Source organism: Echinops telfairi, unplaced genomic scaffold (assembly GCF_000313985.2).
Source record: "Echinops telfairi isolate 266 unplaced genomic scaffold, ASM31398v2 ScPeMD7_2;HRSCAF=8, whole genome shotgun sequence".
Lineage (NCBI taxonomy): Eukaryota > Metazoa > Chordata > Mammalia > Afrosoricida > Tenrecidae > Echinops > Echinops telfairi.
In genome coordinates, this window is record NW_022103898.1 from 77,726,340 (window position 1) to 77,742,960 (window position 16,621).

The 16,621-nt window shown below is 41.0% G+C and overlaps 1 protein-coding gene across 1 annotated transcript in view; it reads left to right on the forward strand.

Annotated features, from left to right (window-relative positions):
- The window catches only part of LOC101638560 (SAP domain containing ribonucleoprotein), a 52,669-nt gene extending 36,955 nt beyond the window's left edge, over nt 1-15,714 (forward strand). The window contains exons 8-9 of the mRNA XM_045289085.1: nt 11,895-11,984; nt 15,424-15,714. Coding sequence (XP_045145020.1) covers nt 11,895-11,984; nt 15,424-15,465 — 132 coding nt within the window. The 3' untranslated portion in view covers nt 15,466-15,714. The remainder of the gene's footprint in view (nt 1-11,894; nt 11,985-15,423) is intronic.
- Nucleotides 15,715-16,621: the final 907 nt, after the last annotated feature.

Below are 16,621 nucleotides of genomic sequence, written 5' to 3' on the forward strand. Positions count from 1 at the left end.
AGGGGCTCATACAACTGTTATCCCAATCCATACACACATCAATTGTGTAAAGCGCATTTGTACATCATTCTCAAAACATTTTCTCTCCATTTAAACCCCTGACATTAGGTCCTCAGATGACATATTTTTAAGGCAAGCCTTTATGACCCCACATGCCAGTCTTTGTGACAGCCAGGGACCGTTTGCTGCCTTCACACATGTCTTCATAGTCTCTTCATCAGGCAGGTTATTTTGACTTTTTTGAGCCTCCCATATGATTATTTATTTTTGCTTACTTTGGTTAGAAGTGAACCACTTCTGAAGTTGAGAGGGCTAGTGAGCATGGTTTTTTTTGTTTGTTTTTTGAGGAGGCAGGGACTAAATGGTTGGTTCCAAGCACAGTAGGGTATTGTATTTGATTTTATTTCATTTACCTCCTTCCATCTGAAATAAAAGAAGAAATATTTATTGCTGGTTTGTTCTTCTCCTTCAGACAGGCTCTTAGTGTAGAGGGTAGCCTTTGGATATCAAGAAATTCATTATTTTATTTTATTTTTTTAGTCGTCCTTTTTTTTTTTTTGCTTGTACAACTCTTATCATAGTACATTCATATATCATTTGTGTAAAGCACATTTGTACGTTCGTTGCCCCAAATTCATAACTCAATGTAGAAATTGGTCACCAGTCTTCTCAGAGGGATTTTTTTGGAATTTAGAAATTAGTTCTTTTAAAGGGAAGAATTGTAGGACAGTGCTTAGAACTGCAAAAACCTGAGAGGAGTTTGGTAAAATATTTTATATAAAGAAGTGATGGTAGAAGAATTAGCTTTCAAAGTAAGTTGGAAAAGGAGCCTCGGAAGTAGCTGTTCTTTTTCTTCCAGCCAAACATACTCTGGTAGCAGTGTATAACGTAAGTGCAACTTAACTGCGCCACAGGATGAAGAGAAATGTAATGGGCAAGATTGTAGATACAATAAACGCAATCTTCTTTGTTATATCTCAAAGGCTTTTGTGAGAAAACCTCACTCCTTATTTTAAATGGTCTTTATTTTGTTCCCCAAAATGCTTCCACTTGGAAAAAAAAATGTGTGCTTTAACTTAGATTTAAGAAGAAAGCAGAGAAATTAAAAAGGGATTGATAAAGCGCATTTGCACATTCATTGCCCTCATCATTCTCAAAGCATTTCCTTTCCACTTAAGCCCCCTGCATTAGGTCCTCATTTTTACACAATTGATGTATGTATGGTTTGTGATAAGAGGTGTATGAGCCCCTAATAAAATGATCAGGGAAAAAAAAGGGCTTGATAGATGGTAGCGATAACAGTTGAGATTGCATATTAGAGAGGATGAATTTCAGGAAGAACTAAGACTCCACCCTAATATAGTCCAGCATTTCTTGGAGAACTTTGGCATTTTAGGGCACAACAAAAACCTAACCACTCCTTTAGATCCCCTTCTGACTCAATACTATAAGACTTTGAAGAGGGGAGAGATATAATAGGGAATCCTTAGTCTATTTTTTTCTTTTCTGTCTTTTTAAGATAAAAACACGGTGCACTCCCTCCACTGCCTAATGAAACAAACCTGAGGGAGTGGTGAAGGAGCTGTTTAAAGAGAAAACAATAGGGAAAACTCTCTGACCTCAGTTTATCCCTCATCTGGTTCTTCATTTGTCCCTGCTGAGGAACAGAATTTGTCTTTTGTCTGTAACACAAATACATCTTCACCTCTCTCCCTTCCCACTGCCCCCACCTCCCCCCCTGTTTTCTCACTCTCTTCTATTATGGTTCCAATCAATGATGTCATTATGTGTGCCATTCATCTGCTGTTGAAGCACTTGGCTGTAGGAATTTGGAACAGCAAAGAGGCAGAATGGAATTTTCTCTCTTCTGCCGAGGGCTCTTGAAAATGTGTTCTAATTTTATCTAAGAGAAATAGTCAGGTTTTTCTTTGCCTAACTTATCTTTCTAGTCTTCTATAAAGACTAGACTCATATATGACTCACTCATATACATTTTTTTTGCCTAGCTGTGTATGAGAAGACATTGTACAGTACATGTTAAGAATATAGATTGAGTATTTTGAGGTGAAAGGTTATTAAATTTAAGGAAGTAGGATAAAGGTTTTGATATTATACCAACACACATGGTTATTGTTTTTCCCTGTTTAAACTGTATTTGGGAAGTTTCTGATAGAGGGTTAGACTTCCCTAAGGTTCATGATTGAGACTACTAGGCTCTTGTACATTTTCATTTTACTTTTCTCTTTATGGTTTTATTTGAATCTGAACTGCAAGAACTGAAAGTAAGGAAATTTTTAGAAAGGGAAAAAAAACCTCTTCAGTCTTCCCTGCTTAACTTCTTGCCCCCACCAATGTCTTTGCATTCCTTCTAACATGTCAGAACCCATGACTGTGATAAAAAACAAGTTTTCTGTCTCTATGGTCTCTCGACGAACTTTGCCCTAAAAGTAAACACAATCTAGAAAAGGTGGAGAATGCTGGAGTTTAAGTCTGTTTTACTTTTAAATACCTTAAGTTATTTTTTCTAGCCAAATAGGTCGCATTATTTTCTGAATGGCAGTTTTTTAAAAAGCACCACTCTTAGTAATTTTAGAAACCTGTCTCTCCCATTATATCTGTTTGCTGGCTCTCATATGTCAGATTTGGGATGACAGTAACTGGCTGTCATTCTCAGGTATTTTTTCTGTTTATGGTATAATGTGAGCTAACTATCTGAATCCAGGTTTACTCAGCCTGCTAAATCTGTAATGGAGGGAAAAAATGGTGTGTTGTTAGTTTATTGGTGGACAATTTTCGTGTTAAGAGATTTTGCATGATATAAGAGCTGCAGCATTCTAAACATGTGTAACATATATATCATACCTGGGAGTACTGAGAGTACTTCAGTAGTGCTATTCCTTGGATGAGATTGATTAAGGAAAGGGAACATTTTATTTTTAAAAATACAAATGGGTTTGATTCAAGTAAGATTTAGTAACTTCATAATAGCTTTATTTTTTTACCAAGTAACTTCATAATAGCTTTATTTTTTTACCAAGTAACTTCATAATAGCTTTATTTTTTTACCAAGTCACACAAAATACAAAGCGACTTTTCATGCTTGATATCCGAAACAGGTCAGATCCTGTAGCATTTTTCAGATGGTAGTAGGGATGATGCATGTAATCAAATTGGAGGACGAGAAGGGGGATACTTACTGTTAATACTTGCAAACTGGTAAAGGCCTTGGTTTTTTGGGGTGGTTTTTTTTAATGAAATCGGAGAGCTCTTGTTAAGGTTTAGAAAATGTTAACTCAGTTTCTCCACTCTTTCCTCGTGTTTCTGTATAATATTTAAACAAATCTTAACTTTTATTTACAGAGCAAATTCTTAGAACACAAATAGAAGTGTGTTTTCAGGGTATACCATATTTGGAATTCATGTCAAATAATGAATCTTTGAATCCCTAGCAATGAAAATGTGTTAGTGAGGAGATTGTATTTTAAATGCTTGATGTATGGATTAGAAAGGAAGGAGTTACAGAATTCTCACCACTATACTCATGCTTGGGTAAGAGATGGTTGAAGAGGAAGAACAACTGGAAATGAAGGGAGCTCTAAAATGAGAGCCTTATAGGATGGACCCCTTTATTACTCTAAATAAAGGATCCCTGGTGATGCAGTGAACTGTTAACTGCAAGGTCAGCAGTTCAAAGCCACCAACCCCTCCTCCAGAGAAAGAGAAGACTTTCGTCTCAGAAACCCACAGAGGCAGTTCTACTCTGTCCTTTAGGGTCACTGATTTGGAGTTGACTTGATGGCAGTGAGTTTTGGGGTACGTATAAGGGCCTTATAGGATGAACTTCTTTATTGGTCTAGACATTGTTTCTCAAAGTAGGTGATACTACCCTCCAGGGGGTGCTGGAGTGATGGGGGGGTGGGGGCTGCAAACGCAGATACCTACACTTTTATCCTGAATTATAGGCTATAGTACAAAAGTTTTTAATGTCTGGCAGGGTGGGGGTAGACTGAGTATTTTGTCTGAAAAGGGGGCAGTAGACTAAATGAGTCTTGGACCTGTGCTCTTAGATGAATAAACAAAGTTCATGATCTGAAAGAGAAATCTTTTGTTTCTTCCCTTTTCTTGCAAACTTTCTGCTTACTGGCGTTCCATTCTCCCTCTTCTTTTCCAGTTCTGTAGGGAAAAAAGGGTCTTCCCATGTTTGCATCTACTGCCTCCCCCTTTTCCTCACACACCTTAAGTGTGCTCTAACCCTATTTGGCCTGTTCTTCTTGTACTGAACTCCTCTTGGTGTAGTAGGTTCTCTACTCCTCTGTAAATTTTAGGAAGGCAGTCCTCCTCCCAGCCAGCTGTGGTCCTTTCCTTTCACCTCACTAAGGCTGAGATACCCTGTTTGGAGGGAACATCAACTGTTTGGGACGGTCCCTAGTGTTTGGGACTACTGGACTTGGTGAGAATTTTTTTTCTGCCCTAAATCTTGGTCTGGATTTTGTCAAAGCATTTGTTCCCAAATAGGCTGCACATTAAGAATCACCAGGGAGTCTTTTTTTTTTTAAGTATAGCTCTCACTTTGTGATTAAGATTTCTTTGGTTAGGATGAGACCAGGAATCCGGATTTTTAAAATCTTATTAACCTACTTGGGAAAAATCTGTTTTCAGTGTTTATTCTAAATTTATGAATGATCAGGTAATTGTCCTTTCTCTGTAAATTTTGGGTAAAGCAACATTACCCTTAAACTCAAAAGATTTAGCTTCCCTCTGCTGACTTCTTGACATTTCTGCCAAGCTTTGCATCGCTTACCCTTAAAAGCAGCAGCTTCCTGGCTTTTAAGGGAGGGAGGTGGGGCCTTTTAATAGAAACTTGGTTTCCAGGGGTCTCAAGTGTGAAGCCTGCATTTCCTCCACCTGCCTTGCTTTGTCCTACAATCAGCTAGAGCAAGACCGAGACGACCTCCTCTGGGGTTGAGTAGGAGTGGGGGGTTGGGGAAAGAGCCTGATTTGGACAAGAGAGAAAAAGTTGAGACCCAGTAAGTTTGTGTATGAGCTGAGCCAAGCAGAAGAGTTTTGCCTTTGGACTTCAAATCTTGAAAAGATTAGCCGAGATACTGTTCGTACTTTAATTCTGGTATAACTTTAAAGCTCTAGCACCTTATGCGCCCTATAAAGTTGACTCTGTTCTCACAGTTGAAGGTGATGACTGACAGTAGATAAGATTGTTAGAGAGAGGAAGTATTTTATGTGTATGCTTGTGAGAGTGTTAGAATATTATTTCCCACTTACTTAATAAGGTGGCATACTCTCACTAGTCCCGTCCTTAATCTTTACTCTGCTCAGGCCCTGTGCAGTGGTTTTTAGGACCACCCTATGTTTGTGATCTGGCTGACATAAAAGCTTTGGAATAAACATGTTTAGATGAATTTCAGAAACTGGAGCAGGGAGGTGACAGCTGTGTGTTTAAGCAATGAAGTGTTTCTAAGAGGAAAACCATCAGTTGCTGTCATTCACCCTAAGAGTATGAAATTGGAAGCCCACTTACCCGGCAGTGTTTCATAACCTTTACCTCTGGGAAGTCAAGGCCATGTCATCATTAATCTACCGTCGCCTGAAAGCCTCAGGCCCTGCTTTTCATCCTGCCATCAGTCACGTGGCAGAGAGATTCAGGAAAGTAATCATAAGACTCCTTTCTTTTCCTTTTACCTCACTTTTATCCTTATGTGTCCTTGGAAAGTCGGATAGGCCTAAGGTAGGATAGTTCATCCATGTCATTTACAAGAGGAACCATTTTAAAAATGTGGCCATCTTAGTTCACGTTAGCAGTCTCTCCCAAAAAGGAAAATCAGGAAGGGGCTTCAAAAAATGCATGGAAAGATGCCCCTTTTAATTCTTTTCTCTTTTTTCCACGAACTTTTTGAAGCTCCCTTATATAGTTATAATGCCTGAGCAGCCTCCCTAATACGCTCCTTGTAAAGTTATCTCTGCATTCTTTAGATTAGAATTTTAGTTTCTCATGCGTAATGTAAGCAGGAATGTTGGGTGAGTACCTTTTTGCACTGCCCAGGAACAAAAACCTAGGTTGGTTAACTCTGTAGGTCGCAGAATAGTACAGATGTGTGTGTTTTAGAAATGACTGAGTCCAAATTCCCTACATGTGCCTTGGTTGCGCTTGGACCACTGCTTTGTTTCCCCTGGTTTCTCCTAATGATCCAGAGTGGCACCGGTAATGAGAGCACAGAAGGTGAATGCTTTCAACACATTGCAGCCCATGGAGTGCTAATTATATCAGATTGGGCTCTTTGGCAGAGCAAAGAGCCATAGCACACAGGGCCACTAACCTTGGGGTAGTATTCTGTATTGTATTCAGGATAAAATTAGTAAGTTTTGTAAAAAAGTTCCTTTAATTTGGGTCTTGAAGACACAGCGTTGGGTTTTGGAAGATAAAGTTAGAAGTCCTTTCTAAGTGGAAACATCATCCTCAGTACTCTTTGGCTTTCAAGAAAACAAAACCTCCATGGTATTTAGCTGCCAATGATTGCAGCTGATTTCCCATTTAGAGCTCAATTGCTGGCTACAGTGCATATACCATGGAAACCATTACCAAGGTCCCTTAATTTAAAATTTCTTGTTATAACTTGGTATTTTCTCCTGATAGCACTGAGGTATTTTAAGTCCTCCCATTCTATTTAGAGAGGAGTGTGTTCTTCAGGAACCAGCAACAGCCCTAGAACTAACTTGCACTCTGTATTGCATTCTAAGCTGCTCCCTCAGGGCCCGAGTGTTGGGCCTCAGGCTTCTAGTGGGTTCCCCCCCTCCTTTTTAATAGAAATATTTTCAAAACCACTTGCCTGAGACAGGCCACACATTTGGCTCTGAACTTGACAGCAGTCAGTAGAAAGAAGAATACATCGTTGTACTGTTCACAGTGATTCATGATAAAAAACCAAGTTGCTGGAGAAATGCAAATTTTGTGTCCCTCTGACCAGAAAGAAAAATTCCCCATGGGTCTTCAGTGCAGTATAATATATTGTGACCAATGACATACACCTTTACAGTAACTCGGTGGTAAATTTGTAAGCCTAGGAGGTTAAGGATCGCTGTCTTACACATTTCTGTATTTCCTCTACACTGAAAAGTGTCTACTTGAAGTAGACACTCAGTCAATATTTGAATGACTGAATTAATTAAGTTTGTAGTTTCAGTATTATTTGAAATATTGATATGAACGTATATCTGTGAAAACAGTTCTTCAAGGGCTTTTAGAATGGATCTAACTAGAATTAGGTGTGTAGCAGTAGAAGTTGGGCCCTTTCCCAGTCCCCTCAGGTAGTTCCTTATGTAGACACTAGATTTAACAGTCATTATTAAGGAAGACCAAGAAGAACTTATGCATTTGAATTACCATGCTGGCAGAGAATATTGAAAGTGCCGTGGGCCGCCTGAAGAACACGCAAATCCGCCTTGGAAGAAGCAAAGCCAGATGCTCCTGAGAAGCAAGGAGGGCACCGCTTTGTGGAGTTCCTAGGAAAAGACGTCATTCTGGGCAGAGTGGATGATCAGCATAAAAGAGGGGAAGGAAAGACCCTCGATGAAATGGATTGATAGCGTGGCCACCAGAATGGGCTTCCACATAGCCATCGTGAAATGGTGCAGGACCAGGCCGTGTGTCTTGGGTTGTGCATAGGGTCGCTCTGAGTCAGAACTGACTTAATGATGTTGAAGGGTCCTTGAGAGAGAAGGTAGTACCTAGGGGAGAAGACTGGTTTTTTCCCACGGAGTGCTTACTGTTCATACCCTACACTTTACTGCTAAGTCATCTGTCCAAATTGTTTGCCTTGAAATACTTTCTTTGTTGCCTTAGGTTTGATTCTTATCCATTTGGGGGAACTTTTGCTGCTTATCTAGAAGAAGAATAAATAGCATTTATGCCAGTCAGTACATTTTTTTAAAGTTTTCCAAATAAGAAAAAGATACAGAGAGAAGTTAATTTTGAGAAGTTTGTTTTCTGAAGGGCTCATTTTGGAGCCATTTGGGGGAGGGGAGTAAGTGATGGTGATTCATGTGGGTTATTCAGCTTTATAAAGTGTAGGTAATGTCCCCTGCTGCTTATAGGGCCATCCTCTCCTTACACAATTCTCATTCTCATTTGTAGCAATGAGATTTAGGAAAGACAGACAAGGCAGTTACTGGGTGATGTCAGGGTTATGAATGCTGAAATTGTTGGTATCCATCAACTTGGCTTACTGTTTAAATCTTGAAAAGTGAGAGCATGGGGGAAGTGAAGTGTATGGACCAGCCAGTGAATGTCCAGTGTCTGCGTTGTGTTAGTGAAGCCGGGTCCCTCCTCAGATTTTGAATGCATGTATGTTTTGTGAGGGGTTTGTATTTGATAGGAAATAAGAGTGTTTCGGATAAAGCACTTGTCTTCCCACACTGAAGCTGACATGTAAAGAAAGAGATTTGCTAGTGGTTGAGGGCTTGCAGGAGGGGCCTGGGGGAGGGCTGAAGAAGGGAATGGTTTACAAATGCATATGACACTAAGCTGGAGAGGTCAGTGCTGCCTGCAGATGCACAACCCCATTTGTGCACTTGAGCATGGCCCCGGGGAACATTGGGCCTGATGAATGCAAAGAGAGATGCGTTTTGATCGAGGTAATTTCCCTCAGATGGGTCTCTCCATCCCATGAATCAAAACCTGTCAGCAAGGAGCTAAAGATGGAGTGAAGTTTATTGTACATTTGTTTCCATGCGACACCGTCACGCTAGAAGGGTCAAGTGAGAGAGATCATTAGAACTGTGTTGATTTACTGGGCCTGTTGTGCACTTTCCCTGCAGGGCAAGGAGGAAAGGGGCTGAAGGAGGGGAACCCAGGGGCGCTGGGTGGGGAGGGAAGGGCAGGCATGCACAAAATAAATAAAACCCTCACTGGTCTCTGCGGGTGAGGGGTGGGCTGGCTATTTGTTAGGGTGGGGGAGCTGTATTGTTTTTTCCTCGGAGCCCCTAGTGAGTTGGAGCAGATGCTCTGCCTAGATCTCTCAGAGAGACACCAAAGATCTGATTAAAAAGGGAAACTCATGGGGGGGGTTCTCTGATAAGTAATTCCAATCTGTGGCTAGAGAAGTACATCTCACCCCCCAACCCCACCCCGACTCTCCCTTGCTCACCTTTAAGCACACTAGAAAATACAGGAAGTTGCTTTAGACGTCTCCATTTTAACTCACAGGAAAAGTGACCCTGCACCTTCCAAAAAGAGGTCCGCTTTGAGATGAGGTCTTTGAAAGGAGGCGTGGCCTCGAAATTTCCTGAGCGAATGCAAGGAATCAAAAGTAGCATGCATATCTCCCTCTCTGTGACTTGAATTTACTTAAATACTAGCACATGACCTAGTTCTGCTTCTCCTCACCAAGAGATGTAAGACACTTTCTCCTCACACCCCCAGAGTGTCTGCCTGTTGGCCAAAAAATGGAAGCATTTCATCTAGAATATTCTAAGGATTCTCATTTTGAGATCTACGTTTTTATCCTTTATACACTTTTATCTTTCTGATGGTTGAAAAAAATCAGGAAAGTGCTCATTTCCCATGTGACTTTGGTAAAGAAAAATTCGATGAAATGTTCTGTTGTATTTTGTTTGAAATCCTAGTTATACTTACTACAGTTCAAATGGCTGATTAAGCAAAGTTAGAAACAGGTGAGAAAAGCCTTAGTATAAGATTAGTACGTCCTTTCTCTAGCTCCCTCTACATAATTATAAAAGAAAGGCATATGATAGGCTAGAAAGGGTACCATATTCTAATATTGACTGAAGTTATCTGAGTGATGTGCAAGTGGTTGAAGGAGTACACAATTATTTTTGGCCAAGGGTCCTAGTGATCCTTCCTCCCTTTCCCAAAGAAATGTATCTGTGATGCACTTGAGATGGTGAATGTAAGAAAATGGAATCTAGAATAAAATGGCCTGAATTCTCACCCTGCTTTGTAAGTTAGTACTTGTGTGACATTGGACAAATTATTTACTGTCTTCTCTTTAAGCCTCTGTTTTCTGTCTGTGAAATGAATTTACTTATAGTATCTATTTCATAGGATTGTTAAAAGAAGCAAGATCTTACACGTAAAGAACTTAGTTCTGTATTACTTACATGTTACTTAGTACTTACATACTACTTACATGTGTTAGTGGCTCTAATGTCATTGTTGTAACTAATTTATGACTATTAAGACAAGAATACCTTTTAAAATTCTTAGAACCTGATTAGGTGTTGTCCAATAGTGTAGATTTCATTCATTGTGTACCCACTGGATTTGCTGGCGGTTGTAATTAAAAAGGCATAAAAACTATGAAGACGAATACTCTGTTGTAGCGAATATACTCGTGTGTAATACTTTACACTCTTCCAGAGCAGAGCTACTGCCCTTTCTTAAGCTCTCTTCTTGCTGTCAGGTGACGTGTTAGAACTGCCCAGTAGGTGCCCTACGTTGATCACTAGGTCTTTTCTCTGACAGCGCCACTGGATCGGGTCACACCACCTGGCTTTGGCCTAGCAGCTGAGTGTTTAGCTGCTGTGCCATCAGGGCGCCCTAGCGCTCATGCTTCTCACTAGAAAGCAGGTTCAGTCAAAGAGAAACTGGAGGCGCCTCTGAAGTTGAAAGACTGGCACTAAGACCCAGACAGTGCCCCTGCCTCTGTGCGCAGAGAGCTGGGCTAGGGCAACAAATTGAGCACCAAAGGCTGGATGGTTAGCTACCTTGCTGTTGATCATCAAGGTGGCTTCCATGGCCAAAGACAAAGGCACCTTTTTGGTGAGGGTTGAGAGTAGAGGTATTGAAAAGTTCCTGTGTTTCTGTATGCCTCTTGATTGCCTTTGCTTTTGATTCTGTTTGGGGGGAGGGGGTAACCTAGAAACACCGACTGCAAGAATATGAACTCCTGGGGGAGTTAAAAAAAGATCTGGCTCCTAAGGTTGCTTGAAGTCTTTTGAGTGGCCCTATTTTGGTTGCCTTTTGTATATAATACCAAAGAAATGGTCCTGCCCTGTGGTGAAGATGGGTGTATGTGTGGAGTAGAGGGTCTTTGGAGCTGTTTAAGAGGAAGGATCTTTATCTAGTTATGACAAGTTTGTGAAAAATCCTTTTTGGGGAAAATCACAAACCCAGGGAGCTTGCTTGAATTTAGAAGTTTACTAATCCAGGTGTTGACTTTTTGGTTACCGGCAGTAGATTTGAGAGGAAGATTAGAAAGGGGGAAAAATATATTATAATTAGATAAATAAAGTGACCAAGTTAAGGTCCTCAAAGGAATAGAAACTCTTCTGTTGGGCGTTGAGGGAAGTGAACAATAGCTCATTTTTTAAAACGATAAGAGAATAGCAAACTCCGGTCAACCCATAGTAAGCGGAAACCCCCTCCCCATTTAGGAGGCTCAGTTTTCCATATCTGAACCGCCAAAGTTTCTTGAGCATGGAGATTCATATTATGGGTGACCTTTTGCTTCTTGACTCTACTTGTCCTGTGAGTATTGAGACCCTACTTCAGTGTTTAGGAGCCCTGGAGGCATAATGGTTACAGGTGTGGCTGCTAACCCACAGCCAGCAGTTGTAAACCACCCGCTGCTCTTCAGGAGGAAGAGAAGACGTCTGCGCTCATGAAGGGTTACAGTCTCTGGGTCCCACCGGAGCAGCTCTTCTCAGTCCTACAGGGTCACCGTGAGTCGGCATTGACTCAGCGGCAGTGAGTTTGAGGGACAGGATGCTGCATGATGCCTACTCAGCTTTTTGTTTCTCTTTGAGCGATAGTTCTTGACACAAGGTTGGTCATCATATGATGGTCACGTGTTATAATTTTATTCTGTTTACTTTGTGAGCGGGGCTAGTTTGTTTTAACCCTTTTCTTCTTCCTTGAGTAGTCTGAAGATGATGAGAAACTGAAAAAGCGGAAGGAGCGGTTTGGGATTGTCACAAGTTCAGCTGGGACTGGAACCACAGAGGATACAGAGGTAAACATTTGCACCCAGAGTGTTTCAGTCGAGCCCATGAAATGAGGGGGAATAAACTGAATGGAGAAACTTTCTATTTTCCCAACCTACTACTTGTTAAGTACCCAGGTGACTTGATATTTTTCCTTTTGCTTGCTAACATTTTCTGCGTGGAATGGCCACGATGAAGACCCCTGATATATTTAAGTCAGTGTTAAAGCCAGTTACCCTAGTAGGAAAGAGTACAGGCTTTACAATCAAGGGGGCTTTAGTTTGAAAAGTAGCCCTCCCCACTTAGTATTATAATAAATACTGATAAGGTAGAATACTTTCCTGAACCTCAGTTTTGTCATCTGTGGTGTAAAGGTAACATATTTACCACCAAGTGGTAGTATAAAAATTAAATGAAGTGATTTTATGAGAAAAGAGATGAATTTATATAAAACGGTCAGCACAGTCCCTCACAATATTGTAAGTATTCACTAAATAACAGTGTTTATTATTATTATCTATCTGCCAGTCATATTTCCTTTGGTCATTTAATGAAGACCAGTCCTAACCCAGGCATAAGAATAATTTTATTTCTGAAATTATGGCCAATAGACTCCAATGAGATTTCTCATTCTTACGACTTTTTTTAACAATTAGTTTCTCAAAATAGAAGAATGTTTTTTTTTATAAGACTTGTGTTGTTCATTCATAATCCCAACTTTGCACATTCTCTGAGACTTTGAGCATTGACAAAACAGATAATGCTGGTTTGCTGATTTGAGAATATCTAATGAAGCCAATTGTTACCTGGGCTGTACATATAGAGCAATAGAGATAATATTGAAATAATAAATTGTTTAAAATTAGACAGTGTTGCTTGGGTGGTTAAAAAAAAATTGGAATGTTCTCTTCTTGCATTTATTTAATCTAAGTTTACATAGCTACTTAGCTCCAAAGGTGGCCACAATAACTTTATCTTGTGTCCAATCAGTTTACGCTTTCATTGAGGAAAAGAGAGCTTTTACTTTTTATTCTAATCCAGAATAAAGCATTACAAGTATCTAATGCACTCTGGTGGCACAGTGGTGAAGTATTTTCTTACTTACATAGGAAGGTAAGTAACAGAGTACTCGTACTAGGGTTTCAATTCACCTATCACAAGTTTATTCTAAGCAGAACATGTTTAGACCTGTTCTGGATGGCTGTAGCTAAGATCTCCCAGTAATAACTTGTCTTAGTCGCATCGGGGCACCTTAAAAAGAAAGGGATGCTCTTTTTCCTCATTCTTGAGGGAAAAAAACAATTTGAGGTTAGGGTTTATATAAAAATTTTGACAAAATGCAGCTGGATATCTTCTGAAATCATTGAAAAAGCTTTACAAGTTTACGAGAATGTTGCTCCAAGGAAAGCTACCAGTTTTCAGATGGATCGCGTGTTTTAAGGAAGACTGGGAGGGCCTTGAAGGTGAATTCAAGGCAGAGAGGTCGGGTCTGAAGGTTAGGGCAGTTCTTTCTTGGTTTTCCAAAGAGGTGATCTTGATAATTTTTTCTCAGTACACAGAATGATCACAGAAGCTTACTATGGCGAAGTTTTCAGAAAGTTGCAAACTGCGCAGGCAAGAAAAATGCCAGAAAAGTTGCGCTAAAGCATGCTTGTCCCTCACAACAGCTCCCCTCTCATGCTTTGAGAGTAGCAGGGGCCCTTGTGGGGATTTCCTGACTCATCCACCTTCTAGCCTAGACCCGCTCCTGCAACCTTCTCCCCCCCACCCCTCCACCCCCAACACACACACACACAAAGAGCCTCTCAAGAACACAATTGGAATCCCTTGAGGATTCCAAAACTACCTTGTGTAAATTGACAGAATTCTTCAGGGAAGGGAAAGCAGTGTTTCCCAAAGTGGGCAATGCTACCTGTGGGGTGTGCTGGAATGGTCCAGAGGGACAGCACCAGCAGATAGCTACACTTCATCCTGGATTATGGACTGTAGTATAAAAATGTGTAATTGCCAGGGAATATGTACTGAGTTTTTTGGGGTGGGGGGTAGGAGGGTGATAAGCCCAATCTATTTGGGAACCTATGACTTAGGGAGATGAAAACCCTGCCTTCAGAGATGTGTAGACCTAGATGAAGAGCATGCTGAGAAGCAATAGCTTCACAGTTGGATATTGTTCTTTAACAAAGCAATTCTTTTTGACTTACCCTTGTACTAATATGAGTAAACTTGGTTTGTGGTAAATGGTTTCATTAAAAGTACCCACCTTTTTGCTAAGGTAAGGAGCCCTGGTGGCATAGTGGGTTAAGCATTGGAATGCAGGTAAACACAAGGTCAGCTATTTTATAATCACTAGCAGCTCCAGGGGAGAGAGTTAAGACTTTCTGCTCCTATAAAGATTTACGACCAAAACCCATGGGTACTCAGCTACGACTAGAGATTGATTATGAATAGGATTGCAATGAGTATGAATCGACTAGTTGGCAGTGAGATTTATCTTGGAGTTTTTTGCCAAGGTAACAGTTATTAAACCAGGCATGTTTTCTAAATAGGTAAATTTGACCTCCAAAAGAAAAGAGGATTTTGTGAGGTGGCAAGGAACAGTGGTTTTTATTATAAAAGAGCTGCTGTGTGTTAGGGAGGAACTTCTGCAGCCAGTAGCGATTATATGAACCAAATCACTTTTGTTTGATTCCTGCTCTATTATGTTAATAACCAGGTGGGCTGGGCTGGGCTGGGCTTGTGTGCACTCAACTTTCTTTTTAATCTAAATCAAACCTCTTGTGTGAATGGGATGAAGAAAATGCCCCCTCTTTTCTGGGAGCAGTGGCTGGAATGAGGGTGAAGGGTGCAGTGCTGTTTGTGAGTCACTCCCAGAACACAAAGATCTTTCTCTTCTCCCCACCACTTCCCTGATTCTGTGCCTTCTCACCAAAGCTCTTTCCCCTAAGAGATCCTTGACAGGGACTCACCCACCCCTACCCCCTATTTATTCTGCTGACGTTGAAGATTTATATGCCTTTCTGTGAGTTTGAAGGCCTAAGGAATGGCTGCTGCCCGGGTCTGACTTCCCAGAAGGGCATTCTCCCCACCTTCTCCATGAATAGAGTGGGTTAACCCTTTGTCCTCTGAAACCTCCCATCTCCCCACTGACCTGTTAAAGAGCCCATTGTTTCCAGGGCTGTGAGGATGAGGGGCTTTCTCTTCTTCAGGAATCTTCCCATTTTTTCTACCACTACCTCCCATAATTATTTTCCTTTTCACCCTCCTTTTTTAACTAAACCTTGAAGGTCTAACTGGACAACTAGAGAGATTCAAGAATGAACTGTCCAGCTGCCAAGATTTAGCTTGAACCTTCCCTCCCTCTTGAACCTTGTGACAGTCCATGTGAATGTGGATTAAAGCAGCCAGGAACCCAGGCCACTGTTGTCTTGCCATCTAATATATTTTTGGTGTTGTTCTTCTTCCTTATAGGCAAAGAAGAGGAAAAGAGCAGAGCGCTTTGGGATTGCCTGATGAAAAGCTCTGGATGCTTTCTGTTCTCCAATGGTTTCCATTGCTCTGATTCTTCATGGTCATGTATATACTTAAATCTACAGCCATGTGCCTAGGTTCTGCCTCTCAACGAGGGAGCCGTGTACCCCGGTACATCCATGAACTCCAGCAGCAGTATTGCTGTTCCAACTTTAAGGTGTTGTGTTTTCTTGGTTTTATTTTTTATTTTTGACTGTTAATAAAAAATAAATAAAAACCCTAGAAAACGGAGTAATGTGTTTTATTAGGTTCTGCTTTGAGTTGTTAGAGCCAGACCAAACCCTCTAAGGGGAGTTCCAAGGGAGAATATTACAAAAAAGACAAAGAAAAGGAGGGAGGGGGGTCTACCCACATAGTCCCCTCTCAGATCCTCATAGAGATCCTTTATCCACCATGAAGAAGCCGATTTACCTTCTGAAGCTTTGCTTCAGCTGGTTGGAAGAGTGGCCTGACATGTAAAATTATGTGATACTGCCTGGTTCAGCTGACAGTCTGTGAACCCTGAGTCGAAAATTCAGAAAGAGAGGTGAGCTGGCTACTCCTTAGAATTAAGAGGAAGCAGAGATTCAAAGCATGACCATGGATACTGGAGAGGTTGAGTCATGGGGAACATAGCAGTAGGATTAAAGGCGTCTACTTTCTAATCAGGCCCTGTGTTAGCTAGCTGTCTATTGCAGAAGGAAGCAACTGCACTTTGGGTGGTAGTTTCTTCTTGGCTGTTAATAACATCCGTTTCCCTCACCAAGCCTCCTCAGAGAAGGGTTGGCTTCCCATACCTGTCTGCTTGTTTGTGTTTGAGGTTTCACATGTATCTGAGACCTACTATTTAATCTTTGGACTGTAGGCCTTATAATAAGAATTTTTATTTCAGAACATCTGTATAAGGGGTGTGTGTAATAAAGCCGAAGAGCCTGGTCCCTTATCTTAAAGCTTTGGCACCATGATCAGGTCTCTTGTTGCTGTAGCACGATCCCTTGTTAGGATTTCTAACAAAATCTGCTCAGCTCTGTGCATGAAGAGTCTCTTGTGGGAGGGGGCGTGGGGGGGGGAGGGGGAATGAGCTGATTCCGGGAACCCAAGAGGCAAGCGAATTTTGGGGATGAGGGCAACAAATGTATAGATGTGCTCTACACAATTG